Here is a 27,812-nt window from a genome sequence, read left to right on the forward strand (position 1 = left end):
AAGATTCATAACACTACATGTCTAATACTGATTTAAGTGCTTTACATTTATTAATTTATAACAGCTCTTAGGTGGGTGCTACAATTATGTCCACTTAACAGATAAGTAAACTGTTAAACAGAGCAGTGCCATAACTTCTCAAAGTCACAAAGGTTGCAAAAGGCAAAGCTGAGATTTGAATTCACTCAGGGTTCAGCAACTCTTAACCATAACAGAATATTATTTCCTTGGCCAAAACATTTAACCATGGATCTGATAGTGAATCTTACTGCTAGGGAGATCTGGGCAGTCTTCATTAATTCACTATTCAACTTGCTATGATATTTGTTCATTGGCATGAGGGTTCTGGTAGCATTCTTTCCTGCAGTTTTTCTTATTCACAGTTCTTGTCTCATTGCCATTTATTTTCAGGACTTCGTTTCCTTCTGCTCAACTCATAATCAGAGTGTTCTTCCTCTTTGCTGAATTCATAAGTGGTTATGCAGAAAAAGGATCTGGTTCAGGGCCAGGCGACTGAAAACACGCCATTCATTTAGCAAGTGAAAGTCATGTTGGTGCATCTCTCATTCTACCACTGATATCTCCTGCCATGGGACAGAGCCGTTGCCCAGCAGCCTGAAGAGATAGCAGGAAAACCACTGCATTCAAGGCAGACCTGTGGCCCCAGGTCAGCTCCCCAGTAACAGGATTCCAACTGGCCCTAAATGTCATTCAGGAGCCCATATGTTTTGCCAGGCAGGGCTATGGGGGGGGGGGGGGGGGTGGCCTGGCCTGTATCCATCACTGGGAAAATCCATCGTTCTCCTGAGTCTCTTCCAGGCAGGCTTTGTGGAGATTGATGCATTCACCTTTAATAGGACTAAAATGTTTTCCTTCCATGACACTAATGCTGCCAGAGTTCATCAAGATACACAAGCATTGACATGCCTTACACATGATGCCTAAAAGATGGGATTCCTGGCCACCTTTGCGTCCATTAGTCATGGTCCATGAGCATACCCACACTCCAGCAGGACTTCACTAATGGTCAGGGTATGAACAGAGAAGCTCCATTTAGAGCAAGCTCATATTTTAAATGAACATACCTGATAACTGAACATGATTAATGGCTGAGGTGGTTCACCATGTTCAGAAGTCCTAATCCTCAGAGAAAGGCAGACAGCCATGACTATAAGATCCAAGAAAACCATAAAAACCTAAGGGCACGTTTCACCTCTCTATGGAGGAGCTATAGAGTGTATTAAGGAGTGAAATGGCAGAGGATGATCCGAGTGAGATCCCCATGGCTGCCAAGAGTCTGTATCAGGACCATGGTAGGCTATTTTACCAGGAGGGGATTCAGAGAGACGGTGGGGAGTTTAGCTATGGTTTTCAATGTAAGCCAAGTCTCCTAGACAATAGCTTCCAAACTTGGAAGAGCTGTGAGCAAGATGGTGCCAGGTACTTTTGCCTAGAGTGTTAATAACAGAATAATTCATCCCAATATTGGCCCAAACCATGTTTTTATAATGTATCATAAAGGCTCTAAGAATAATAATCTGACCTCCAAAAGGGTGTGGGATGGGGAGAAAATAGAATCTTGGCCGTCTGGCTCCTTCTGTTCAGTGACTCCTCTGGAGCACAGAAAAGCAATGAAAACGCTCAGACTTCTGAATTTCACATACATACAGTCCATCTCTTTCCACCCAGTCACTCCCTAGAAGGAGGAACTAACTCCTTTCCCTAAACCACACACACTTCCCACCAAAGCACAACCATGATAAAATGTTCAAGGGCCTTCCTAAAACATGTGCACCTTGTGACATTCACTCTGTCACCTAAAGGAAGAAATAAAACAAAATACAAAACCAAACTGAAACTTCTGCTCTAATGATTTGTTCTGAAGAGTTTGGTGGGATCTGTACAAGGATTTTTCCCATAGTAAGTACCAACTCTTGTTTTAAAAAAGCAACTTAAGAATAATAGCCACATTGATGCAAAACTACACTAAGGGAGAATAATGAACCTAATAAAACCAGCGATTTTCCAATTGCTATTGCTACTGGAAACACTGATTATGCTAATTAAAGGGTAGAATAGTAAATACCCACTCTTTTGCATCCAATTAAGTGCTCAGATTATTTCTCAGAAGTATTTGTTGAAAATAGCACTTTTGATTATCATGGGTCCCAAATAAACAGAGTCGTATGTGTGTGTTTGTATGTGTGTGTGTGTGTACACACTCAAATACACATTTATCTCTGGAGCTCTTTTCATGGAGTAATGTAACTCTTAAAATTCCTATGGGACCAAGTAAAAAAAAAATCATACAGCTTGGGATATCTTTAAAGAAAGTGTATGTTGAGAACACAGCACAAGAAAACAATTTCAAGTTGGGAACATGTGAGATTTAACACACAAACATCAAGAACACAAATGGATAGGCAAGGCTGCCTAAGTCCCTCATAAAGTCAATGTCAGCTTATTCTAGATAATAAAATAGCCAAACTATGTTGTACAAAACGTTGAAAGTTTTATCCTTCCAGCCAATTCCATACTTCAAAGCAAAGTCAATTTATATGTAAGTTAAACAAAGTACCATCGCTAAAAACTAAGAATTATGAGTAATGCCAATCAGAAATGCAATAAATAAATATTAGAGGATTTGCAAGTTAAAGCAACCATATAAATTCTATTATCAGAAATGAAAATGTGTTGCCTGAAGAGATTACAAATAAGATGCTAGAACCCAAAAAAGGAAGAGCTTCTGTAACTATTTCCATAAGTTAATCAGGAGTGAGAATAGGATGGGTTTTGCACCCACTAAAGGAGATGCAATTCATACATTCATTCAACATGCGTTTAACCAACGATTACCACCTACACTGAACCAGGCCCATTCTAGGTCCCAGGAAAAGAGTGGTCAACAAAATCAACATGGCCCCTGATCTCCTGGAACTCCCATTCTAAGGGAGGGAAACAGATAGTAAACAAGTCAACAAAGTAAGATAATTTCAGATTTAGTAAAGTGTTTTATAGAAAATAAAACTAAATCACATAATAGAAAATGAATGCTGGAGGGCAGAGGGCACAATATTTCACCTATAACTATGGATAGCAGAGCTTCTGGAGCCTTGCGAAAAATTTAGTATTAAGAATTCTGCCTTTTTTTTTTTTTAAGTAGGCTGCACACCCAGCATGGAGGGAGTCCAATGCAGGCCTTGATCTTATGACCCTGAGATCAAGACCTGAGCTGAGATCAAGAGTCAGACACTTAACTGACTAAGCCACCCAGGCACACCTTAAGACTTCTGTCTTACTTCAAATTTCCTAAAAGTAGAGCTTGAGGCAGGGGTTTAGTGCATGTGAGGCATTGAGGGAGAGTTCTCAGGAGATGGGAGTAAGGGAAACTGACAGGGCAGGGTTTGAAAGATAAATGGTCCCCAAAGTTGGATACCAGCTTCAGCATGATCCCACAGGGAGCTCTGGCGCATGAATTACACCCCATGTTATCCCAGCCTGAAGCAAGTAAGCTGGTCTTTTGTCCTCCCATTACTCAATTCCTGGCCATAGGCAGCTGGGAGTGAAGGAGCAGTATGGAACAACTTTCCAGGTGAGGCAAGATTTGGCCACTTGGCTAAAGGTAATTTTCCAGAACATGGAGCAGCTGAAGTGAATGTGAGTTCACTGGCCCAGTAAGGGGATCTGGGTAGAAAAACAACAGCATCTCCTACAACTTCCAAATTGCTTTCTTGTTTCTCTCTCTTAAACAGTATATAGGAAGTTTTCATTACTCTCTATTTATACTCTTCTGTTCATTTGTTAATCAGACAGCCACAACCCAGGTGCCATTATCTCCAAAGTCTTCCTGGTCATTTATTCTCCATACCAAATCAACATAGTTACACCAATCTTGGTTCTACTAAAACCAATAAATCTTTTGTGTTTTTCAGAACATTCAAACCTTGGGTGACACAGCAAGTGCCACAATACAGCCTTCAAGTTAATAGCTTTGCTGAGGCAAAGGAAAATACTTGCTCCCCAAATACACAAGTCATTCATTCATTGAACCAAAAATCTATTGAGCCCCTACTATGTGCCATGTCCTGGTTGAGTAGATGCTTTCCAACAACAGGACTTATTTAGTGAGATGTGTTCATCTTGTTATGAACTCATTAAAGAGCATATATAATTTTTTTTTCCTAACAATTTTCCCAAACTTTGTCAACAGCCACCTTTCTACTGGGGAGATTACTTAAGAATATTTCATAACTTTGCAATCACATGTGTTGTTAAAACAATATATTGAATTATTTCTGGTTCAAAGCTTTCCTCAGCCCTTACTTCTCCTCCCCAGAAGTCCCAAGATCAAATCTCGTTGGCTCTGACTGGGACATGGGCCCACGTCTGAACCAACTGCTGTGGCCAATGGATGCAGTGTCCTCTAATTGGCCAGGCCACAGCCACATCCCACTTCTGGAGCCTGATGTGGAACCAATACATCCCAAACCAGCCATGAAGCAAGGGCAGAGAGGAGAGCCTCTAGGGGAAGTCAGCACTCTCTGAACCAGCAGAAGGATATTGGGTGCTAGGCAAGCAAACTGTCCACTATACAATTCAGCGAAGGCTTTATGGTGATTTGCTATACTTGGAGGCAAAGAAAAGACTGCCTAGCACATGCCAAAACACAATACCCAACACTTGACCTTAAAGTTATCTGGCTTAATCCTCACAAAAATACCATCAACTTTTTGGCATTTTACATATAGAAACCCTGAAACATAAGAGGTTAAAGAACACACTCATCATCAGCAACTTTTTCCTCCATTCCAAGGGACTTTTTTTTTTCATTTTGCCATCTCTAAAGTTGGAGTGCATCTTAAAATCAGTGGAGAGTCATGGTTTAACTGGCAGCATTTTTCTTCCAGTAGCACATAAAATAATAACATGTCTTGCAACTAACAGTGTTTTAGATTTGATGAGATCCTGGTGAAGCCAGGATGAATGAAATCCAACCCCATCTGACTCCAAAGCTCACATGTTCTCTATGCCTCTGGACTAGGGCAGAGATGTCAACAAGTCAGGCTTTGCTTATTTTATAAAAGATATAAGATACAACCCTGATAGAATTTTCTTCTTGTACTTGCAGGGGAGGAAGACAGCATCATTCCACTATCCTGGGGGAGGTGCAAAGTACAAAGGGGAGGCTGTCCAGCGGTCCCTGGTGGAGTCTCACACTCACCCAGACAGCAATGAGACAGAGTGGAGGGAGAACATCGATATTGTCATGAACTGGTTCACTAAGGAAGACTTTGATTTTGTGACTCTGTACTATGGAGAGCCAGATAACGTGGGACACAAATTTGGGCCTGAGACGGAGAACAGAAGGGTGATGATTCAGCAAATTGACAGAACCATCGGGTACCTGGTGGAAGCCATTAAAAGGCACAGCTTGACCAAGCACCTCAATGTCATCATCACATCAGACCATGGCATGACCACAGTAAAAAAGAGCCCCAATGTCACTGAGATCCTCTTGACAAACTACATCAAGTTCAAGGACTTGGTCAAGTTTGATATCGTGGACTATGGTGGCTTTGGGATGATCCTGCCCAAACCAGGGCAAGAGGAAGCTGTTTACCAAGCACTGAAGAATGCACATCCTCACCTCAATGTGTACAAGAAGGAGGAATTCCCAGAACGCTTCCATTTTGCTAAACACAAGCGGGTGCTGCCAATTGTGATGTACGCTGACTCTGGTTATAACATCAATGGGGTGAGTCGATTCTAAAATGAATGAAGTCATCTTGGATCTGGGAGACAGCCTCTAGAGAGAAACGGTTCTGAAAAAAAATTAAAACATAAGTTGTAACCCACTGTTAGTTCTAAGTGTTCCCCACCCTCACCCCATGTCTCACCCAACCAACCCTGTCCCGTGTTACTGCTATGCAGTTATAATGACAAACATCCCCGACCAAAGCTCTGTCCAGCACTGTACTAAAAATTTAACATGAGTTGTTTAATTTTTTTCTTCCCATCAACCCAAAGATAGATACTCTTATTTCCCTTGTTTTATTTAATAAGGAATAAGCCAAAGATAGAGAGAAGTGATTCAGGATTATAAGGTTAATGTTTGAATCCAAGCCTGTGTGCTTGCTTGATCATTATGCACAGATCACCAGTAGATTCACCAAAAATAACCATGTGCTGGTTCCCCTTTACACATATCAAGGAGAAGGAGGAGGAGAAGGGGAAGGAGAGGGACAGGGAGGTAGAGGGAGAGGAAGAAGGAGAGGGAGGGGGAGGGGAAGAAGGAGGGTGATGGGAAGGAGAAAGAGAAGGAAAAGGAGGAGGAGGAAGAGGAGAAGGAGGAGGAGGGGAGGGAGAGGAGAAGAAGGAGAAGCCCTGTTCATACACACACACACACACACACACACACACACACACACACAAATTATACACAAATGGTCACAACAGCATTATTCATAAAAATCAAAAAGTGAAAACAAACCAATTGCCCATCAACTGATGAATGAATAAACAAAATATGATATAACCATACAATGGAATATTATGTTGCCATTAAAAGGAACAAGGTACTGATACATGCTACAACTTGAATGAACCTTGAGAACACTATATTTACTGAAAGAAAGTAGATACGAAAGACTTTGTATGATTCTATTTAAATGAAATGTTCAGCACAAGCAAATCTATAGAAACAGAACATAGATTGGTGATTGTCAGATGGGGAAGGGGGAGAGATGTTGGGAAGAAATGGGGAGTGACTCCTGAAGGGTACAGGGTTTCTTTTTGGGGTGATGAAAATTGATGGTGGTGATAGTTGCACACCTCTGTGAAAAAAATTTAAAATCATTGAATTGTACACTTTAAATGGGCACATTATATGGTAATTATACAAATTATATCTCAAGAAAGCAGTTATGAAAAAATAAGCAAGACTAAAGAAGAAAATACCAAAATCAATGCTAATTGTGAGATAGATTTAAGGTGGTCTGGTTTTTGTTAACTATCAACCAATAATTCATGGCAGAACAAAATGTAAGTGATGTTTAAACACTGCATGACAGAAGACCATCCCAGAAATAGTTTGAAGAACACTTGTCCTAGGCTATGGACATGAGCCAAACATTATATTTGCAATCTGTTCAGAGTATAATAGGTATAGGAAAATTCATAAGGTTATTGTTTAGCATTGGTGGAAATAGTCACAGTAAAATGCAACAATTACTTGATATTTTGCAATCCCTCACATGACCCAGAACACTGAGGATGCATGCCCAAAGCTAAGTTCTTGCCAAGGAGAAATTCCACAGCCACTGGCCTCTTTCTAAACCTGGTTCATGATGTAACAAGTTGAAAGTGATGTGAAGGAATTTAATGCAATAGTCACATTCCCAACATAACCAACCAGGTTTGAGGGAATAGGGAAACTTCTGAACTGACCATTAGAAAATCCTTTGGGTCTCAGTGCCTCTCACTGAGTACACTTCTCAGATCCCCATCCACCTGCCTGACTTAATGTGAAGTGGGTGTTACTCCTCTCTCTTCAGGATTAAGGAACTTGCAAAGCACAGGAGGCTATCACCAGAGGCACTACGTTTCAGCTTATATTGTCAGTATTACCTTCTTGCTGTGTCTAATGGGTATACTTTCTTTATTCTCTTTCTTAAAGATCTTTCATTCCTTGCTCTTCCCTTTGGCACTGCAGAGCAGTATCCTTCCTTGTCATTTAAATTTTCAAAGGTTTCAGGGATCTGACAAGCATGACAATAACTAAGGGACAGTTTTCTTTCAGTGGACTGGAGTCTAAAATGGCTTTTTTATTATTATTATTTTTCAGCAACTAATAATATATTTCAACAAAGGAGATCATGGCTTTGATAATGTCTACATGGACATGAAGACCATATTCAGAGCTTTTGGGCCAGATTTCAAAAAGAATCACCTAGCTGAGCCTTTTGACAGCATCCACATCTACCCACTCATGTGTAAGCTCCTGGGGGTTACCCCTGAACCCCATAACGGCTCCCTGGCAGTCACCCAGGAAATGCTTGTGCAACATGAGCACAATGAGCAGCAGCAGCCAGGTGAGATACAAGAGCAACCACCAGAAAACTGGCAGTCTGATCTATTCTGTCCTGAGATACAAAAGAATGAAAAAGAGGTTGGGCGGGGGAGTGAGGGGGCCACTGGTAGAATCGAGCAGAATAATCCTGTTTGTCCAACAGCTTCAGCATCTGCAGGGCAAGATAGCAGCAGCTCTTAAACAGGTAGCAAAGGAAACAGGGAATCCCTCCACGTGCTGGTGACATTTCATACAGTGCCTCTGGGGCCAAAGGAAGGCTCTCCGTAGACAGTCAAGCAATAATCCTTCTGATCCTTAGAAATCACATGCAGTCTGCCCCCCTGATGTCCCTTGTAGTACAGAAAAGCAGTCTTCCTTCAGCAACTCAGCCTTTGCTAGTGCCTGGAAGAAAGCTGCTCACAGTGGAAGAAACCTTACCATTCCACTCATTGCTGAAAAAAGAAGGAAGGAGGTGTTTCTGTAAATGGGGTTGCTAATTCTTAAGACTTCAAAACCTTAAACCTGGGTGATATAAAGGAAGAATGGTATAGTCTCTAAGAATGCAGTTGTTTGCAACCAGTGGCCAGCTTTTCTTCTGCCAGGAGAGACTTAGATGCTGTTCAGTGATTTATCATACTTAAAGCAACTACACTCAATCAAAACAGAGTATAAAGGACACGCTTTTCCCTTCTTCTAAGCCACTGCACACAATTTTCTTGTGAACTTACAGGATGCAGGCCATTTTGTAGGAAACTACTTAAATGAATGACCAACTCAGGAAATTATTGGGATTTTTTTTTTTTAAGTTTCAGAGTTTTGCTATAACTATTTGGCCCCTACCCCGTCTCATAGCCCATTGGGAACCTGGGGTAAGGTATCTGACTGCTGTCAGTTATTGATAAGCAGGATGTCCCACCAACTGATTTTCAGCAAATTGGCTTTTAGCAAATTGGTCACTTGGCAAAGTGGTCATTAGGCAAATGGGTCATTTGGCGAATAGGTCATTTAGTAAATCGCCTTTCAACGACTTGCCCTATGAGGTTTCTCTACAGTGAACACTTTCTTGGGTTAAATGTACATTTCATTTCCATAATTAATATTCACCAGAGCTTGGATGAAAAACTTCCCAGAGACCCAGGAGCAGCGAGAACAGCCTCTTAATAATCAGACAATTAAAAAACCATCTTATATTTTATCAGGAGCAGAGACACAGAAGACATTCCCTCTCCAGAAGATAGCATTTGGCCTCGGGATTGTGACAGGAGTTCTTGCAGTTCTGTGTGTTGCTAGTGTGACATACACGGTCATTCGTCGGAAAAAGAAGTGAGTATTCTTTGGGTTTCCCAGGGTTTATCAGTGTACATTATAATAATCCACTTCAACCATTTCCTGCATGCCAGAGGGGATCCAGCACTTTGAGAACCCAGCAACCAGAGCCAGGTTCATGACTTGTAAAGTGAGCAGTCACTCAAGGCCCAGGGCTCAAAAGAGCCCTCAACTTGGTTTAATAATCTACTAGTCTGTCACCATTTCAAAATTCTTGATTTTTTATTTATTTTATTTGAGAGAGAGGGAGAGAGATAGAGAGTCCCAAGCAGGCTCCATGCTCAGTACAGAGCCCAATTCAGGGCTCATTCTCACAATCCTGGGATCATTACCTGAGCCAGAATCAAAAGTCAGAAGCTCAACCGACTAAACCACCCAGGTGCCCCAGAATTCTTGATTTTTTTTAACAAAGACCCTGCATTTTCATTTTGTACTGGGCCTCCAAAATTAAATACCAGTTGCATTAGTTTTCCACAGCTGCCATAAAAAAGTACAACAACGTACCTGGCTTAAAACAACAGGTACTTATTGTCTCACAGACCTGGAGGGGAAAGTCCAAAATCAAGATGCTAGAAGGTCAAAGCTGCCTCCGAAATTTGTATGGGAGAATCCTTCCTTTCCTCTCTAGCTTCTGGTACTTGCTGGCAATCATTCGTATTCCTTGGTTTATAGATGCATCGTTCCAGTCTCTGCCTCCATCATCACATGGCCATCTTCGCCGTGTGTCTCTGCCTTTACATGGTGTTCTCTTCTCTGGTGTCCTTAACACCACTCATGGGATTTAGGGCCCTCTGTACTCCAGGATTACCTCACCTTAATTATATCTGCAAAGAGTCTATTTCCAAATAAGGTCACCAATACCATAAGGTCCTAAGTACCAGGGGTCAGGACTTCCAACATATTCTCTGGAGGGACACAATCCAACCCATAACACTGGTTCTGCCAGTGTTACAGAGCCTTGGTGCACCTCTTTCTATATCTCAATAGTTATATCATTAGACTGAGCCTCCCATATTCCTTATTATACCCAACCCTGACCATTCTTCTGCTTTAACATAGCTCCTGTCTCAATAGAATGGAGGCCTCCTGAACACTATAAACAGCCTAAGGGAAGTCAGAACTTTACTTAACCTTAACTCCATTACAAAGCCCACATTTAATGTAATTTATATTTGAACTATAAAAATTTCCTATAAGTTGAAACATGACCTATAAAGGTCTCTATGCCCTGAAGCAACATTTTAAAAAGAAATCAATTGGTCCTTTTCTACAGAAACCATCAGCTATAGGAGAGCTAAAGGAAAAACTTCAATGTACTGATTGAACTGCCATGCCCACAGCATAATTTCTAAAAGGCAACTATTCTGTACGGTTAAAATATATGAGATGGTTGTTGTTGTTGACGTTGTTGCTGTTGTTGTTAAAAACCTCCAATCCAGAAGTTGAATCTTTTTTTTTTTTTTTAATTTTTTTTTTCAACGTTTATTTTAATTTTGGGACAGAGAGAGACAGAGCATGAACGGGGGAGGGGCAGAGAGAGAGGGAGACACAGAATCAGAAACAGGCTCCAGGCTCTGAGCCATCAGCCCAGAGCCCGACGCGGGGTTCGAACTCACGGACCGCAAGATCGTGACCTGGCTGAAGTCGGACGCTTAACCGACTGCGCCACCCAGGCGCCCCCAGAAGTTGAATCTTTAATATAGCGTGGGCACATACACATCCCCTCTCGCCACTGGCAGGACCATGGGATGGGTCCTAATGCTTCTCTCCATATCAACACTCTCCAGAAGTTTTACTTTTTGTGGTACCTAATCTTCATTTACACCTGAACACACACCTGTGAGGCACCTGGGATGTTAACAATCCCTTCACTGTCTTAATTCTTCCAGATGCAGATCTGAGATATGTGGCCTTATGAACTCTGTCCCTCCCTAGAGCCCACACACCAAAATAAAGGTTTCTTCTGTGTGCAAGTCAGTGTCATAGACCACTCGGGGTCCTTTCCGGAACTACATCCCATCTGGCATTAGGAAAGGCTAAAACAGCCTAGATTTATTAATATCTTAGTATAACGTCATACAGTATCACTTATTATGGCACTGACTGTACATGCCCTTTTGCTCCTCAGAAGAAACGCAATTAATAGCTACTTTGTGTGTTAACAAAATAAGCCTAGTATTTATGAGTTTGACCCTTTCCCATTGGTTTTCATTGTCTACTGCAGGCAGAGAGCTGATCAAACGAGCAAAAGTGGACCAATCGGCCTGGCCCAGTTCTGAAGCATCATTCCCTTAAGACCAAGCCTTGGCCCTGGTTAAGGCTCATCATATCTCAGATGATTCTACCTCAGGAGACCGTGAGGAAGAGGATTTCTGCAACATCAGACCCAGAAACCATTAATTCCGTGTATAAACACAGCAATAATCACGGCCCACCCTCTTGATTTAAATCAACAGTGTGGAGAGAATAAGACAAACCGTTCCTGTGTCAGATCCTGTGCTCACTTGGTACTGGTGGAAGAACAACAGATATGAGAATAAATGCATTCCATTAGAATTAATTCTTCTCTCTTGTTCTCTTAGCTGAGCAGGGCTCAGTGTGTCTCATCTGAAAGGGGTAATAAGATTTAATCTGTCCCCTCATCTACCTTCTGCAAGTATATTTAGCAAATTAGCTCTCAAGACTCTTCCAAATGGAGTTTTATGAGAGATGTGCTAAAGTAAATGTGTTAGACTTTGAACACAGTTCAAACTCCAGAGGCAGCACCGGTGGGTTGCTGTCTATCCTGCCTCTCACTCAAGACATAATAACGTCTAATGGAAATAATAATTTTTTTTTTCTTTTCTTCCCCCTCCTCAACCACCCCCAGGAACTTCCTTACTCTTCAGGTTCCTTTCCCTACAAAGTCAAAACTCCTGCTGTAAGTCCTCCTAGTTCCGGGAGCTCGCCTGCACGCTTGCTTCCCCCTGAGCCCCTGAAGGGCAGGGACCACACCTGGGTTTCCCTCACCGGGCACACAGTAGGTGCTTAATAAGTGGTGAAAACAAGGCTGGTTGGATTAGGGACGGACCGAGGCCGGGGGAGTGGGGGTTGTGGCCTGGTATTAAAAGAGGTCATGGAGAGGACGTGACCGCAGGCTGACCTCGCCAAGCTCCTCGCCCCTTCCCCGCCCTGGAATCCACCTCAGCGCACGGGTGGGGCTTCCACCCGGGAGGCGGTTCGGGGTCACCACCCCAGAGCACCGCGCTGTGGAGAGGACGCGGACCACAAAGGGGACTAAACCCCGCCACGGCCTCCATGCGAACGTTTAAGATTCTGACACAGGGGCGCAGCTCATCCTGCAGCGCCCGGTAGGTAAGGCCTGAGTGTCTAAGTTTCCTCGCCCATTGACTGAGCCACCTACCCTACCCGGAGCGGCGAACTCGCACCTCGACCCGAAGGGGCGGAAAAGGCCTGAGGCTCCTAACCCCGGTCTGGGGACGCGGTCCTGAAACGTGAGGGCCGTCAGGCTCACTCCCTCCCAGCTGCGCAACAGGGAGGGAGCTACGCGTCCGCCAAAAAGTGCCTCGTGAAGACGCGGGAACAGCGAGAATGATTACCTGACCCTTCGCCTGACTGGACGCTATCTATACCACAGAGCCGTCGCCTCCCGCCTTGCCCTCACTTGGCGCCAAAGCCCTGACTCCGCCTCTCAAGCCCCAGGCCACCCCCATCCGACCCTGGCCCCGCCTCCCACGCGCCCAGTGGCGCCTGGCCCGCCCCCGGCCCGGCCCCGCCCCAGCCCCGCCCCAAGTCCTCTGGGCCCCGCCCCACTGCCGCTCCGTCTCCCGGGCGACGCCGCGGCCCCGCCCCGCCCCGCCATGGCGCCGGAGGAGAGCACGGAGGCCGTACGCCTGCTGCCAAGTTTCGAGCGCCGCTTCCTGGCGGCGCGCGCGCTGCGCTCCTTCCCCTGGCAGGTGGGCGGTGGGGCGCGCGAAGGGCGGGCGGGGGGCGGCTGGGCAGGGTGGGGGTGGGGCGGGTTCCGGCGCCCACCTCCTTCTCTCCCCCCACGTGATGTTCTCGGCTCTCTCTCGTGTGCAGGGGCGGCACATCTGGTCCTCGTCCCTGGGGCTTAGCCGGGGGCCACGCGGTCTGGGCAGAAAGAATACCTGCGCGCGCTGGGGAGGCCCAGCCTGCCGTCTGCTCCCTCCACCCCTGGCCCATCCCGCCCTCAAGTGCCTTTGCCGACTGAGTCCACGAATTTAAGGAATGCGGGGTTTCTTCCCAACTCCCTTTGTCACTTGGGGGTTAGGGTCAGGGACAATTCACGAAAAATTCTATTACTTTGTTTAGTCAGTTGTCATCCTGGCCATTGAGTAACAGTTGCTGCTTCCCGTTTAAATAGTCAACGTCCGCAAGACCGCGGGAGACCACGTTGCAATGAGCGCAGTGACCAAGTCACAGACACCACACCTCCCCTCCCCCGCCAGGCCTCGGTGTTCTCATCTGTACCATGAGCATTGTACAAAATCCCCTCAGAAGCAGTTTAAGCCTCTTAGGCCTGTGATGGAAGAGACAGGGAAGTACAAAACAGGCCAGAAGAGAGACGAAAGAAGTCTCACCTCCCCTGCCCTGGAGACCTGCCCTTCTCGCACAGGCAAATGGCCATGGCGGCAGCTTCCTTCTGCCAATGCAGGGTCTCTAATGATGCTGCCTCCTTCATAATTCATGTGCAGTGAGCTCACTGGGATGACTCAGATTGGGTACATATTCCTCCCCCCAAGTTTGCCCCATCTTAAGGGGCAGTGGTTAGTCATTTGTGTCTCATTGACCTAACCCATTTAGCATTCTGAGTGGTCTTTCCCGTCAGAAAGGAATATGTACATTTTTTAACCCAAAACGTAAACCTTTGTAACAGCATCCATGGGTCCCAATTCAGTATCGACTATGATTGTTCACATGAAATAAGCGCTTACTCTGTACCAGGCCCATGATAAATGCTTACTTAGGCTGGCCCACAACAGCCGTGCAGTGGGTACTATTACTGCCATTCACATTTGACCAGAAAGGTTTGATTAGAAAAAGAAGTAGCGTGCATCAGTGGAGAGACCAGGCCTGGGAGCAAGCATGCCTGCTTTGAATCCTGGCCCAACCCCATACAAGCTGTGTGACCTTGAGCAAGTGACTGCATCTCTCTTACACCTTAGTTTTCTTATAAAGTGGGGGATATAATGATAGGGCTCTTGTCGGAATTACAGGAGTATGAAGCATCTGAGGCAGTGCCTAGCTCATGGTAGGTGAATGTGTTAGCCAGTATTTTTATTCCATCACCAAATATTTACTGAATGCCTTCCACGACCCAGGCCCCAGGAATCAGCACACATTACAAATGAGGGCCTGCTTGGATGCAGGAGCCAGAGAATAAACAGGTAAATGAATAAGCAACACACCAGGAGATGATAGTGGCTGTAAAGTCAGTAAAACAGGGAACTATATGTATCAAAGTAGAGGAGTCAGAAAGTCCTCCCCCAAGAGGTGATATTTGAGCCAGAACCTGAACAGGTAAAGCAGCCAGCTGTGGCAAGGCCCTGCCAGTGAGAACAAGCTGCTGCAATTGAGGAACGGCAAGGAGGCCAGGGGTGATGGCACATAAGCTCAGAAAGAGAGGCAAGGGCCAGGGCTTATAGGCCTTTTAGAGCATGATAAGTCACTCTGGAGAAATGAAATGGTTTGCCTGGTGTCACACATCAGCCAGGACCAATCTGCCTGCTTCTAGAGCCTGAGCTCACTGCTGGGTTGGAGTTCCCTGTCAGAGAGAACAGCATAACCTGGCCTGGCCTGTATGTCCATTTTAACTCAGATGTCAAGTCTAAGGTGAGCCCATCGGTGTTGATGTAATGGCGTCCCCTCATAATTCCTGGTTGACCATTTCAGCCACGGAGCTGGTCTGTGACCCAGGCCAGCCTAAGCATCCAGGGCTAATGCAAACCAACAGTCTGTCTTCTGATGTTCTCTCTTTGACTGATCCAGGTGTAACCCAGGACTTCTCAAGTTCAGGCTTTCAGCCCGCCTGTGGCTTCCACTTCCAATTGGCCCCAGGTCCCTGGGGAGAGATCACTTAGCACTTTGCTAACATGTCCTATTACATGTTTAATGTTCCTGTGAAAATGCCCTTGAGATTTCTCTCTTTCTCCCCCCACTGTCTCTCTCTGAATAGAGCCTAGAAGAGAAATTACGGGACTCATCAGGTCCTGAGCTGCTGCTGGATATTTTGCAGAAGGTGAGAATCAGAATAACCAGGTCGCGTCACCAGCCTCCTGACTTCCCCATGAAGACATGACAGAAGCACAGCAGACGCACTTGTATCCTTTAAAAAAAAAAAAAAAGACACTGCATTTGGGTGGCACTGCCTCAGACAGCTCTGGCTCTTTTGTTTTCTTAGATGAAGACATCAGAATATACAAAAATCTGCATGAGAGGAGGGAATCTGGGGGATGTTTTTGAAACCATCCACAATGAAAACCAAAGTGACAGCTGTGGGAACATCTTCTAGCATTTGGTAGCTGCTCAAAGACTTTCTTCTTTACATTTAAGGAAAAAATAAGGAGGCGAGTCTTACCCACTCGTGTCTCTTCTAGATGTAGATGTGTCCTGCTTTTCTGAGGTGGGGTTTGAATTCTAAGGTACATCTGGGCGAGAGTAGCGGTGAGGCCACCGCACTGCCACGTGGATCAGGTGGAGATCACACTGCATCCTGGCTATCAACCCTCTTAAGGATCATGAACCCTTCTGAAAACCCAAAGCTATGCACCCCCCCCCCCAGAAAAAACAACCAGAAGAATACATTTTTTGTACAAATTCGGGGAAGCCGTAGACACCCCTCCAACCACCAAGCCCATCCAAGAAGGCTAGGTTAAGAATTCCTCTGAGGTGAGTGAACCAAGATTGTCTGACCACCACTTGAAGAAAATGCAGCCATAGTTAGGGGAAGCTTGCAGGGCCATCCAGTGGTTCAGGACTGCGAGCTCAGAGATTCTGGGGTCCTTTTCAGGCAGCCGACTCTGATTTTCACCCTGAGGCTAAAACCTGACACAAGCCAACTAGAAACCCCCTGAAGGGTTGTGTGGGTATTTTACCTTGGGTAAAATTGTGTTCCTCGAGCCAGCAGATCCCGTGTGACCCAGCCTGGCCTCTCACTGCCTCTGTTGCCCCACTCCTTCCCAAAATGCCAGGCCATGGCCACCTTGGAGCCTGCACAAACTATCCCCTCTGCCCATGATTTGCTCCCCCTGCTCTTTGCTTCTCTAGACTTCAGCTGAAGTGTCACCCCTTCCCCTCCACCACATCCCAGTCAGAGTCCCCATCTTCTTCTGTCCTGACCATTACAGTCCTCATTCTCAGCCTGGCATGTCATCTCCAGGAGAGCAAAAGCTCTCCCACTATGCATGCTCCCACTATTTAGGCTCTCACCTTTTCCATGGAGCCAGACAATCCCACAATTGTCCCCACTACAAACTAGTTCATGCTGCCTGCTCTGGGAAGGGGTAGCATAGCCCATTCCAGCTGCTATAACAAAATACCATAGACTGGGTGACTTACAACAAGAGCAATTTATTTCTCACAGTTCTAGAGGCTGTAAAGGCCAAGATCAAGGTGCCTGCAGGTTTGGCGTCTGGTGGGGGCCCACTTCTTGGTTCATAGACAGCTGTGTCCTCACCGTGGAAGGGCCGAGGGAGCTCTCTGGGGTCTTTTTTATAATGACACTAATCTCATTCATAGGGCTTCACCTTCATGACCTAATCACTCCCAAAGGCCCTGCCCTCTGATACTATCACATTGGGGGTGAGGCTTCAACATATGAACTGAGTTTGGGGGGGTGCACACAAAAATTCAGTCTGTAACAGGGTGTTAGCTTGGGTTCATGTGCACCATGTTCTGCCCAGAATGTTCTGTCAGTCTGTGCCACTGTAGTGGAGAGATTTTTTTAGGAAAGGACTTAAACCTTATGATTTAACTTTTTCAGATGCATGAGGGTCACCTGAACCCAGAACCCTTGTGTCTGTACACATCTTTTCTGAGGGATCAGATAATGAGGAATGCCCTGTATTCACTTGAAGCTCGTGTGAGTCTTAAGACAGGGTCTTTCCAGCAACCCACTTTGTGTCCTTTGTCACAGACCGTGAAACATCCTCTGTGTGTGAAGCATCCGCCATCAGTGAAGTACGCCCGGTGCTTTCTCTCGGAGCTCATCAGAAAGGTCAGTAATGGGCACTGTCCATCTGGTAGCCAGACAGCACCTGGGACTTGGCTGGCTCTCCGGAAGTGGACTCTGCTTGGCTTTGCCTGTTGGAGCTCAGATCTATCCCATACCCTTTGCCCGCTCTGCAAACCCCCATATGGCAGTGGACTCCCTGTGTAACTGTTCCCATCTTGGTTCGGTCAGTGAGAGGCTATGGAAGGCAAGTGGAAGAGATGCCAGGGTATTTCTCTCTTCTGTGGTCCCAGCTCCACCCACCGCCATTCCCCTAGCCCACCAGCCCACAGGGTTTTGACCCGTTCCTACCATTGCCAGTCTCTGGATTACCGCACTGCCCTCTACTGAGGGTTTTAGGTCTTGCAGTACCTTTGTAACTAGTTCCCTTTATCATCTTCTCCTCAGTAACTACCGGATGTGGGCTCTTTTCCTGACTGATACAGGATGGATTTTAAGGATGAGCCCACACTTGCTGGGTTTCACATTAGACTGGACCTCAGAGAGGTGATTCCTTAGTGGTCAGCATCAGACCTCCTGTGTTTGGTCACCAATTGCAAGGGCTGTGTCTCACCCAGGCTTAGCATGTGAAACAATCCCAGCTTCTCCATTACCTCCCCACCTAGTTCTCCCCAACATGTGCATCTAGTCGTGGCCACAGGTCTCCCCAGAACCACCAGAAGCATGCCCACTCTCTGCTGCCCCCATGAGTTGCACAACAGATGCTTTCCCATTGACGAAGCCACATCACGCCATGTAGAGTGCCCGTCCTTGTGGCTATTGCCTTAGCTCACTTAAAAGCATCAATTGTTTGATCCATGTACAACATCATGATAGAAGGGCAGAGCTCTCTGTCACCATCACATGGCAGCTCACACAGTCCCGTTCCTGCTGCCCTAGACTACCTCACCCTCACCCTCTCTGTACCTCTCTGAGATACCCTCTGCTCCCCTACCAAATGAATTTTTTTATAGGCCAGGTTGCCTATATTAAGTCAACCCATCCCAAATCTCCCATCAAAATTTGGTAAAAATCCTCCAGCCATTTTTTACAAGTCAGAGTAAAAGCAAATACATGGAACGTCTGTTTGGTTCATGAGGGTCACCTTAAACCTCTTGGATGAAGCTCTTGCTCTGCCCACCCCCAGCACGAAGCTGTCCACACAGAGCCTTTGGACGAGCTGTACGAGGCATTGGCAGAGGTCCTGAGGACCACGGAGCCCACCCAGTGCCACCGGAGCTATCTGCTGGTAAGAGACGGGCACCCTCCCTACAAAGTCCAGACATCTGCCCCTGCACACAGAGTTGAAACTCAGGCTCCAGTCAGTCTCAGATGGGATCAAATCCTGACCCATCAGCTCCTGAGATCTTAGAGGAGGTCAGTTAACCACCCTGAGCTTCCGTTTCCCCTTCAGTAAACCAAGCATTTCAACACATAACAGTACCTATTTTATGCGAGTAGCTGAGGGTTAAATCAGACAATATACATTATCGCACACCTGGTGCTCAGTCCTCAGTAAACACTTGATGGATGGGTGTTATAGGACAGCAGTCTCTCTCTGCTGTCCACTGCCACCATCCTTACAGGCCTGGCAAATGCCACAGCTCTCAGACTGGCTTCCAGCTTCTTGGCCGACAAAAATACATTCTGCACAGAACAGTCAAGTCTTGGGTTTTTTTTTTTTTTTTTGGACCTTTTATTATAAAGTAAAACAAAGATATGGGAAATCACACAAAATAAATGTACACGGACACCTAGGTGGCTCAGTCAGTTGAGGTCTGACATTGGCTCAGGTCATGATCTCACGGCCCATGGGTTTAAGCCCCATTCGGACTCTCCACTCTTAGCACAGAGCCTGCTTCAGATCCTGTGTCTCCTTCTCTCTGTCCCTCCTCTGCTCAACGCTGCCTCTCTCTCACCCAAAAAGAAATAAACATTTTTTTAAAAATAAAAAATAAAAAATAGGGGCACGTAGGTGCTCAGTCAGTGGGCGTCCGACTTCTTTAGTTCAGGTCATGATCTCACAGCTAATGAGTTTGAGCCCTGTGTTGAGCTCTCTGCTGACAGAGCTGCTTCAGATTCTGTCTTCCTCTCTCTGTGCCCCCCCCTCAAATATAAATAAACATTTTTTAAATGTTTTAAATAAAATGAATAAATAAATAATAATAAAATGAATGTACAGCTTACCAAATTGTTGCAAGGTACCTACCAAGGTAACCACCACTCCAGTCCAGGGACAGAGCCCAAAAGCCCTCCATCATACCTGTCCCCTCCCAGCAAAAGTAGCCACCATGCCTTTGGAGTAGTCACTCTCGTTTTCTCCCGCTATGTGCACCTCCAGACACCAGCATTTAGTCTTCTTGCCCATTAACTAGGTTTGGTTTCAAGTGTCTCTTCATCTGCAGGCCCCCCTGTAGCTGTTTCTTCTCTGGACCTGCCTGTGTCGAACAGGCTTAGGGAGCTTTCCACGGGTTAGCTTTGGTCACATATGCATGGTGCTGTTCAGCTCGTTCTTCCATCCTCTGTTTCCCTCTAATTGCTGGCTGGATTCAGTAGGCCAGCTCATACTCGCATCCACTTAATCCCTTTGGCAGAAACACAACATGAGGTTCTAGGAGGCACATCATATCTATTATGATAGCGGTTATAGATGCTCAAAGCTTAGATTCTTTGATTCGTTGGAGGGTACAAAAGGGTGTTTTTCTAATTCTTTCATTTTGTTTTCTTTCATTCATTGGTTGGAGAAATTTTATGAGCTATCTCCCTTCATCTGCTGCTTGGTTACCCACTGATAGGGCCCACTGAGGACAGGGAGGATACTAGCTTGATTCCTTCCTTGTCAACAAGGTGAATTGGTTTCCTGCCATCCCCAGAAGAGATACAATCCATTGAAAATTGTATCTTTATTGAGGCATGAAGTGTTACTGTGGAAAAGCCTGGTAATAATGGTCTTTCCTGTTTATGCCACACGCTCTTTACTCCTGGATGGCCAAAGGACTCTTCCCTTTAAAGTCCAGAATTTTAGTAGAATATATCTTGAAGCTGATTGTTTTGGGTGAGTGATCTCAGATGCATTGTGTACCCCTTCAGTGTTTGTTTCACATCTTTTTGTTTTTTCAGGAATGTTTTGTTGAATTATAATTTTTTTTAACATTTATTTATTTTTGAGAAGAGAGAGACAAAGCATGAGCGGGGGAGGAGAGAGAAAGAGGGAGACACAGAATCCAAAACAGGCTCCAGGCTCCGAGCTGTCAGCACAGAGCCCAACGTGGGGCTTGAACTCACAGACCGCAGGATCATGACCTGAGCCAAAGTTGGACACTTAACCGACTGAGCCACCCAGGCGCCCCTGTTGAATTATAATTTTTAAAGTTTGTTCTTTGCCTTCATTTTCTGTAACAAGTACCTAAAAATGGATGCCTTAAACAACAGAAATTTATCATCTCACAGTTGGAGAGGCCAGAAGTCCAAGATCAGGGCATTGGCCGGGCTGGTTCCTTCTGAGGGCAGAGAGGAAAGGATGTGCTTCCGGTCTGTTTGGTTTGCCAGCGGCTGCGATCTCCTTGTGTCTTCACATCATCTTCCCTCTATGCCTGTATGTGTCCTGATCTCTTCTTACAGAGACACCAGTCCTATTGGGTTAGGGCCCACCTAATGACCTCATCTTAACTTGATTCTCTCTGTAAATAAGATCTCTTATTTACCCCCTCTTCAAATAAGATCACAATCTGAGGTCCTAGGGGTTAGGAGTCCCAACACATGAGTTTGGGGGAGGGTACAGTTCACCCCAAACAATCTCTTACTTTCTTTTTTTTTTTTTTAATGTTTATTTTTGAGAGCGAGAACGAGCAGGGGAGTGGCAGAGAGAGGGGGACAGAAGATCCCAAGCAGGCTCTGCAACGACAGCAGTGAGCCCAATGCAGGGTTCAAACTCACAAACCGTGAGATTACGGCCTAAGCTGAAGTCCGACACTCAACTGGCTGAGCCACCCAGGCACCCCTTAATTTCTTCTTGATATTTAAAATTTTACTTCCTTCACGTCCTATCTTTTGAAGGGGCTTATCTGTTTGTGTGTTTTGTTTCCATTCTCCTGTTCCTTGATGTCTGAAATGTTTTCTGTTGTCATCACACATTTCTGAGTGTTTCTAGTTGCCATGAGGCCTTGCCCCAGGTCCCTCACACCCCTGATGACTGAAGCAGCAAGGTCTCTCCTCCATGGGCCATGGTTTGCAGCTGGCACCCGCATTTCCAACAAACACTTGTTGGCTCCTGGGGTTCTGTCCGCAGGCCTGTTGCACACCCCATTGCACACACACATGGAGTACATGAGTTTGTGTCTCTTGGCGGTTTGCCCCCCACTTATTGACGTTTGGGGTTCACAGAGATGCCTTGTCACCTAGTTTTGTTAAATGTTGTCCATATCTTGCTGCTCTGTCTCCTCTTATGTGGGGATTCAGGAAGGTTCAGAACTACACTGCAGCATCTTCCCAGAATCCTCCGAGTGCTCCGCTAGATTTAAGAGGTAAATCAGAGTATGTCACTTGACCACCCAAACCTGGCAGTGCCTTTCCTTAGCATGCAGACTCAATTCCTAATTCCATGCGTGGCCTTCAAGGCCCTGCGTGCCCCGCCCCAGCCTTTCTCTCTCATTTAGTTCTTCCTGCTCTCCCTGTATTCCAGACCCCTGGCATTCTTTGTCTTCCTTGAACTCAGAAACTTAAACGCTGCTGCCTCAGGGCCTTTGCACTCGCTATGCCTGGAATGCTCTCCCCCAGAACCTCACATGCCTCACCTTTCCTTTTTATTCACATCCCAGGTCACGTGATGCCTCAAAAAGGCTGTCCCTGACCAAACTATCTGAAATAGACCCCCAGTCTTCTGTTATTGTGTAATCCTTTCTATTTTCTTCATAGCACTGAAAAACTGTGAAATTACTTCATTTATTATGGTTTTATCCCCTATTGGCACGTAAGTTCTGTAAGAACAGGGAACGAGTTCATCTTGTCACATCTGAATCCTCGGCACCATAGTAGATGCTCAGGAAAAATGTGTGGATGAATGAATGAACAAATGAATGCTCACAACACCCCAGAGACCTGAGTCCCCTATGTGAGTTTTCTGAGCTCAGAGATAGCCAGAAACCACCCCTGGGTGACTGCATGTTGGAAGCACCATTCTCAAAAGCCCCATATTAAAGAACACGTTTCAGAATTGCATGTTCCATGAAGCACTTACCAGCAAACCACCTGCTCTGGGGGCGATGGGAAAGTTCAAAGGCCAGAGAATTCCCAAGCCCTAAATGTCACACTAAATTGAGGAAGGCCCCCCACCCTAAAATTTTTCACATCTAGCTCATGATGCCCAAGAGTTGTGACTCTTTTGTTGTTAATATTATAGATTCCTAGAAATGGCAAACATAGTACAGAGAGGTGCCCTTTCTCCATTTTCCCCCATTGGAAACACGTGACCCAACTTGTGCAGCATCACGACCAGGACACTGATGTAGACACCATGCCTATGTAGTGGCCCTCGAACCCCCCCCCGCACCCTGGCAGACACTGATCTGTTCTCCCTTTCCACAATCCTGTCCTTTTGAGAACGTTAGGTGAATGGAATCACACCATGTGTGGCCTTCTGAGATTGACCTTCTGTTGTGCAGCGTCACGCCCTCTGGACCCGTCCAGGTTGGCACAGACAGTGATTGCTCTGAGGCAGGATGTTCCATAGTCTATGTGGCCATCCACCTGTTGTGATGTTTTTCTTTTTACAATCAGCTCCTTGTCTCCTGGTAGCTGGATTAATTCTCTCTCCCTCTCTTGGCTCAGCCTTCCGGAGACTCAGTCACGCTCTCGGAGAGCACAGCCATCATTTCCCATGGCACCACCGGCCTGGTCACATGGGATGCTGCACTCTACCTTGCAGAATGGGCCATGCAGAACCCAGCAGCCTTTGCTCACAGGTGCCCTCGGGGTGCGGGGCAGGGCGGCAGGGCAGGTTTTCCCCAGCACGGTCTCACACACAGGCCCCCTTCTCCCCCCAACCCAGGACTGTCTTAGAGCTCGGCAGCGGAGCTGGCCTTACGGGCCTGGCCATTTGCAAGACATGCCGTCCCAGTGCATACATCTTCAGTGACTGTCACAGCTGCGTCCTTGAGCAGCTCCGAGGGAACATCCTTCTCAACGGCCTCTCATTAGAGGCAGACGTCACTGACTCTGCAAGGCACCCAGAACACAACACCTGCAACTCAGAGAGCCCCAGGGTGACGGTGGCCCAGCTGGACTGGGACGTCGTGACGGCCCCTCAGCTCGCTGCCTTCCAGCCAGAAGTCCTCATCGCAGCAGGTACTGCCCCCCATCCCCGGGCCACTGGAGCGGCTCCACCCAGCTCTCAGCTCTGGGAAGGGGACAGTGGGTGCTGCCAGGGCAGAGGAGTGATGAGATTTTTAGAAGGGCCATTGTGGGCCTCCAGGGTGACATCAAAGCATAGCTCATGCCCCTTGGGGGCCATAAAGCCACAGCCCTCCCATTTGACATAGTGGACACATGTACTCCTGTGCAAATGGTCCCATTAGATAAATGAGCCCAGCTTTTCTCAGCAAAGCCTGACATGGAAAGAACAGGCCCCAGGGCACCAAACCAGTCTGACCTATTAGCCCGGCTGCAGCCGAGGAGAGAGATTATTATGTCCATCTCTAGAACCAAAACGAAATGGCCAGAGCAGCTGAACACCCGCCCCACTTGTACCATCACCCCATCTTCAGATGTGGGGAAGACATAGCCATGGCAGCCCTGACTTTTCAGGGCTGCGAAGGACAGTGTGATTCTCCCAGGACCATGTCATGGGCATCCAGCCCCGGGCCAGCCCTAGCGTCAGGCCCCAGTGGTGTCTGAGTCAGGCAGAGAGCTCTGAGTGTCCCCCACCCCTGGGAGCTTCTGTCTGCTCTGCGCACAGCTGTGTTGTCACATGTCTGCATGTCTGTATCCCAGGTCCATGCCCATGTCTTTGGACAGGGTCCTTGAGAGGAGTGTTTGGCCAACGGGCCCCTTGTCCTCCACCAAGCTCACCCAGTCCCCTATCCAGCTGACAGTGCTGTGCCTCTGGTCCTGGGCTGTGACTCGGAGACCCACAGTGGTCAGAACACAGAGCCTGAGCAGCACCCTCCCATGTAAGCATGCCAACAGGGAGCGAGCTTGTCCCCCACCCCCCCCCATACGGCTAACAAAGCAGCAAGGTTTGAGATAAAGTCAAGGTGTGCTTCATTAAGCATCTTCTAAATAGACCACAGGCAAAGAATTGATTTTTTTTAATGTTTATTTTTGAGAGAGAGAGAGAGAGCAAGAGCACAAGTGGGGGAGGGGCAAAGAGAGGGGAGACACAGAATCAGAAGTAGGCTCCAGCCTCTGAGCTGTCAGCACAGAGCCCAACACAGGGCTCAAACTCCCAAACCACACGATCATGACCTGAGCCGAAGTTGGACGCTCAACCAACTGAGCCGCCCATGCGCCCCTGATTTTTTTTAAAAGGAACATCAGTAGGTCCTAGGTATGTTCCATTTGTTGCATGGTCTTTCAGCAACTTTCTTTCTCTCCTAAGAGTTTTCCTTTTTACCCACATCATCTTCTTTGTATCCAATAGGGCGAGTCTAAAAAAAACTGCTGGTTTCCAGGCTCCCACCCTGCTGCTGACGTCAGCACAACCAGGCAAGCTTTCTGGGCACTGAATCCTAGACCAAGCCCCTTTCAGTAACCTGAGGTTTTTCATTGCAGATGTGCTATATTGCCCAGAAACTGTCCTCTCCCTGGTCCGAGTCCTGCAGAGGCTCTCTGCTTGCCTGAAGAACCAGCAGGCTCCTGACGCCTACATTGCCTTCACCGTCCGCAACCCAGAGACATGCCAGCTGTTCACTAGTGAGCTGGGTGAGCCCTGGGCCCTGGGAGGGGCTGCTATCTCTGAGAGGCCACCTGGGCCCCACACGGGACTCTGGTGAGGCAGAAATAAGCAAAGTAAAAGAATGAAGCCCTGGAAACAAACCAGAAAGCCCCAGAACACACAATGTGCTGGGCCATCCACCCACCCCCCCCACCCCCCTGGGTGGTCTGCAGAGGAGGCAGGGCCGGGGAGCTGTGCTCTGGAAGGAGGCAACTTATGCAGCAGTCCCAGAGGTCAGAGACTAGCAGCCCTAGAGCAGGTTTCAGGGACGTGCAGGCCTCTTTCCTGGTAAAATGGAGAGGATGGCGGATGCCAGTGGGTGTCAGGGTAGGGGAGTTCTGTCCACACAGCGGTGAGGTCAGGCTCTGGAGCAGATCCCACCACCTGCTCTGGTGAAGCCGGGCCACTACTCACATCCCTGTCCTCATCGGTATGGTGGGAACATCCCCCTGGGAGGTGACACAGGGACTGGCATGCAGGGAGCACTCGGGAACGTGGTAGCTGCTGCTGTCACTACAGCAAGCATCCAGTAAATAGAAGAAGAGGAGGGAGGCCTCTGCCATTTACACCCTGAACGAGCACTGCTGCGCCCAGGCACTGTCCTCAGACCTGACCTGTCAGGAGGGAGGGGTGTGCTGCCATCCTCTGCTCTCACCCATGGAAACTTTGGGGTGCAGGGGAGCTGTTTCCCCAAGCTCCAGGGTGGAGTCAGGCAGCCGAGTCCCGCTCACCATTCTCCACCCCACAACCACCGACCACTGCCCTGCAATCCCCGACACGCGCCAGGCCCAGCCAGGACTTTCCACACATGACCGGGCAGCAGTGCAGGACTGGGTTTGCCCTGATCCACGCCCCCAGGCGCAGCCCCACCGACAGCAGCCTCTGCTGTCACAGCAGACACAGAGACGACCCAAACACCCACCACGTGTGCTCATGCCCCAGACGGTGCATGTAACCTTGAAAAAGAATGAAGTCCTTCTTCAGACACTATGTGAAAATTATCTACGCTGTAGTTTAAGGGAAGAAAGCAAAGTACCAAACACCATACGTGTATAAGCCCATTTGTATTTTTAAAAATAATCATGTTTGTGTTAATCTGCATCTAGGGGATAATCTGAAAAACACGTACCAAGTAACAGTAGTTACACTTGGTGGCAGGATTATAGATACACACACACACACACACACACACACACACACACTTTTTGTAAATAACCACTAGGTCCAACATGGGGCTTGAACTCACGACCCCAAGATCAAGAGTCGCATGCTCCACCGACTGAGCCAGCCAGGTACCCTGACACTTCTGTACTTTTATGTCTAAGATTTCATTTTTATAAATAATTATTTTCATTTGTAAAAACCTGATGACAAAATGATTTTTGCCAAGGGCTTCTGAGACATCTGTGCTTATGAAGAGATGAACCCCTTCTGATGCACATCTAGCCTGTGTGAAGAGGCACCAGGCTGAGTGGGCAAGAAACCCAGACAGGTCTGTGACCTTCCAGGGATGCACATGGCCCAGAAGGCAGGGGCAACAAACCTGGCTGCTGTGAGCCATTTAAAAACTCAGTTCTTGGTCCATCCCTGAAATGCCTCTAGGTGTCTGGTTGGGGCCTGGAAGTCTGTGGTTTGTATATAACCTGTAGGCCTGTCCTGCAGTCCTAACCTGTATCGGGTGGTGTCGTGTCCCCAAACCCCACCTTCCTGAGACACATATTCTGTTTCCAGGCATTGCTGGGATCCCATGGGAAGCAGTGCCTCATCACAACCAGAAGCTGTTTCCCTATGAAGAGCACTCAGAGATGGCAATTCTGAAACTAACTCTGTAGGTTTACAAATGGTTTTAAAGATTACCATTAAAATTAAATCACCATCCTGGAAAGAATTTTTATGTGGGAAAGCTGGTAAAATTTCCACTGGACTTGAATGCTTGAAGAATGTTAAATTCAGGGAGCGCCTGGGTGGCTCAGTCAGTTGAGCGTCCGACTTCGGCTCAGGTCATGATCTCAGTTTGTGAGTTCGAGCCCCACATGAGGCTCTGTGCTAACAGCTCAGAGCCTGGAACCTACTTGGAATTCTGTGTCTCCCTCTCTCTGCTCCTTCCCCGCTCCCGTTCTGTGTGTCTCTCTCTCAAAAATAATTAAACGTGAAAGAAAAAAATTTTTTTAAGAACGTTAAATTCAGGGGCGCCTGGGTGGCGCAGTCGGTTAAGCGTCCGACTTCAGCCAGGTCACGATCTCGCGGTCCGTGAGTTC

The 27,812-nt window shown here is 46.9% G+C and overlaps 2 protein-coding genes across 2 annotated transcripts in view; both read left to right on the plus strand.

Annotated features, from left to right (window-relative positions):
• The window catches only part of LOC122471173 (ectonucleotide pyrophosphatase/phosphodiesterase family member 7-like), a 31,328-nt gene extending 19,655 nt beyond the window's left edge, over positions 1-11,673 (plus strand). Inside the window, exons 3-5 of the mRNA XM_043559464.1 lie at positions 5,129-5,755; positions 7,844-8,124; positions 11,619-11,673. Of these exons, the coding sequence (XP_043415399.1) occupies positions 5,129-5,755; positions 7,844-8,124; positions 11,619-11,673 (963 nt within the window). The remainder of the gene's footprint in view (positions 1-5,128; positions 5,756-7,843; positions 8,125-11,618) is intronic.
• Positions 11,674-13,225: 1,552 nt separating this feature from the next.
• Positions 13,226-27,430, plus strand: EEF2KMT (eukaryotic elongation factor 2 lysine methyltransferase). The gene is made up of 8 exons (XM_043560621.1): positions 13,226-13,350; positions 15,591-15,653; positions 17,550-17,630; positions 18,772-18,873; positions 23,451-23,584; positions 23,671-23,966; positions 25,392-25,541; positions 27,286-27,430. Exons 1-8 carry the CDS (start codon positions 13,255-13,257, stop codon positions 27,384-27,386), a joined length of 1,023 nt encoding a protein of 340 aa, XP_043416556.1. The 5' UTR covers positions 13,226-13,254; the 3' UTR covers positions 27,387-27,430.
• Positions 27,431-27,812: the final 382 nt, after the last annotated feature.

This window comes from Prionailurus bengalensis, chromosome E3 (assembly GCF_016509475.1).
Source record: "Prionailurus bengalensis isolate Pbe53 chromosome E3, Fcat_Pben_1.1_paternal_pri, whole genome shotgun sequence".
In the NCBI taxonomy this organism is placed as follows: Eukaryota; Metazoa; Chordata; class Mammalia; order Carnivora; family Felidae; genus Prionailurus; species Prionailurus bengalensis.